This window comes from Sardina pilchardus, chromosome 17 (assembly GCF_963854185.1).
Source record: "Sardina pilchardus chromosome 17, fSarPil1.1, whole genome shotgun sequence".
NCBI classification, from domain to species: domain Eukaryota; kingdom Metazoa; phylum Chordata; class Actinopteri; order Clupeiformes; family Clupeidae; genus Sardina; species Sardina pilchardus.
In genome coordinates, this window is record NC_085010.1 from 7,447,600 (window position 1) to 7,450,099 (window position 2,500).

A 2,500-nucleotide genomic window follows, 5' to 3' on the forward strand; every position below is an offset into this window, starting at 1 on the left:
CATAACGACTAGACGCTCACAGCTACAGTAGCATTAGCGGTAATGTTAGCACCAGTGCTGTACCGGTATATAACGACTAGTCGCTCACAGTTAGCATTAGCAACAGTAATGTTAGCACCAGTGCTGCACTGGTACATAACGACTAGTCGTTCACAGCTACAGTAGCATTAGCTGTACCACTAGCCTACATAACGACTAGTCGACTAGCTGAAAACTATTATGGAAAACGTAATTTTCATTGGTGAATATTAGTGGTCGTGAAACCCCTAGTGTGTGTGTGTGTGTTTTGGGTGTGTTTGTGTGTGTGTGTGTGCGTTTGAGTGTAGGGCCTACTGTAGGTTTGTGCATGTACTTGTGCATATCTCACATAAATCTAAAACTGTTGCAGTAAAAAACAATTGCACCTGAAGACACACACACAGACACACACAGACACACACAGACACACACATACACACACACCAGGTAAGAGTGCCAAAAAGGCATTTACTACACCACACACACACACACACTCAAAGAGGGAGCGTCATCATCAAAACTGCGGGCTTAAACGGACGTGTGTGTTTGTTCACCGCACAGAAAACCAGGCTTGCTAGAATTCACGCAACGAAGAGCGGCGGGACTAACGCTTATTTGCAGTACAAACGCAACGGGCTCCTGGCCGAGAACGAGGAGGAGGTAACCCCGGAAACACAGCCGCCCCTCTCTCTCTCTCTCCCTCCCTCTCCCTCTCCCTGTCTCTCTCTCTCTCTGGGTGTGGGGGCATGATATGACCAGCTGGTGCATGCGGAAGTGTCTTCCTCGATCCTCTCTCCTCCGTTTGGGATGGGGGGGTGTGGGGGGGTGCAGGTGAGGGCTGCCCCTCACACCGCCGCGGTTCATTCTCTCATTCAAGCGCTTCTGCAGTTTTTGTTTCTCTTAACGGCTTCTCTCTCTCTCTCTCTCTCTTAACACTGGGTTCTCTTCTTTTGTTTCCTAGTTCTCTCTCTCTCTATCTCTTCTTGTCTCTGTCTCTTTATTTGCTGTTCTATCATTATGTCTGCTTACTCAACATCTATCTCTTCATCTATCTACCTATCTTTCTGTCTGTCTGTCTATCTGTCTGTCTATCTATCTATCTATCTAGCTACAGTATCTATCTATTCTTTTTTACTTTCTCGGTTCCAGGACCTGAGTGATTGGTGCTCTTGTCAAAATCTACTTTTGTCTGTCCTCTAAGAAACATTTGTTGACATACAGTATGCTATATGATAAGTTCCAACGTCTGCTATTTCTGCTAGACTCTTGCAGAATCTAGAATTTAGAATCTAGAATCCAAAGATTCTAGAGCGCATATGATCTTTGCTAGAGTCAAACTTCATATAAAGGCTCCATATAAAGGCTCTGTTCATTACTATCCGCTTTAACCCTCTATGAGTGTAGAATCTAGATCTAGCGAGAGAACTTGCTGATAGTTCTAGAGCAGGGTTGCTGTGACAACACTTTGCTGTGCTATGTCTCAGAACTGGTAGATTGTTTCGAGATGGTACATCATATTTGTGAAAAATGGTACGTTTGGCATTTGGTTGGTCTATTTCTGAGGGATGATACTGTATCTATATTTTGAGGAATGGTGTATTTTGAGAGTTGACTTTTTGAGATGGTATGTTCCGAGAGGTGGGTATTTTTGAGTAACTGTTTTTTAAGAGTTGGTCTATTTTGAGAGATTGCATATTTAGAGAATTATGAGAGGTGGTATATTTTGACAACTGCAGGGTGATCTGAAATACAGGTCACTTACTCTTTCATATCTTTTCCTTATGTTCTATTATCTGGTTTGTGTTCTCTTCATTTCACTCTATCATCTCTCTCTCCCTCCCTTCATCTCTCTCTCTCTCTCTTCTCTCTTCTTTTTACTTTCTCATGTTCTTTATTCCTCAGCTTCCCGATTCAGCATCAACAGCATCTCTCTCTGTCTCTCTTGTTATGGTGCTATTGTATCTATTATTTCTCTCTCTATCTCTCTATCTATCTATCTATCTATCTATCTATATCTGTCTCTCTCTCTCTTTCTCTCTCCCTCTCTCTGGGTATGGTGCTATTCTCTCTCTCTCTCTGTCTCTTTCTCTTTCTCACTTTCTTTTTTCTCATCTGTCATTCTCTCTACAAATCCCTTGTACTCCCTCTCTCTCTCTCTCTCTTTCCGTCCGGCTTCCTGGTGCAGTGCTGATCTTCTCTCAGTTCTCTCGCTCTCTCTCTCTCTCTAGTCCGTACATCACGTCACAGGGCGGACAGTCACATGACCTGTGGCACAGCATGGGGGGGCTATGCCCGTCGCCACCGGCAACAAGGAACCGCTCCCTACCGTCCCTTCCTCTCACCACTCTCTCTCTCTCTCCATCTCTTACTCCTTCCTTTCGTTTTGTTGTCTTTTTGTCATTTGTTTACGTATTTCTTCGCTTATTTATTTCTTTGTTTTTGTTTATTTGTTTTTGTCTAACCGCACTACTGCCTCTAACGC

The 2,500-nt window shown here is 43.7% G+C and overlaps 1 protein-coding gene across 3 annotated transcripts in view; it reads left to right on the forward strand.

Moving 5' to 3' along the window:
• Nucleotides 1-2,500, forward strand: part of kcnd2 (potassium voltage-gated channel, Shal-related subfamily, member 2) — a 164,736-nt gene that overhangs the window by 152,883 nt on the left and 9,353 nt on the right. For 2 of the 3 annotated variants that reach the window (XM_062518536.1, XM_062518535.1), the window contains one exon: nucleotides 580-678. The exons of the other annotated variant lie outside the window; for it this stretch is intronic. In XM_062518536.1, coding sequence (XP_062374520.1) covers nucleotides 580-678 — 99 coding nt within the window. The remainder of the gene's footprint in view (nucleotides 1-579; nucleotides 679-2,500) is intronic. 3 annotated transcript variants of the gene reach the window in all.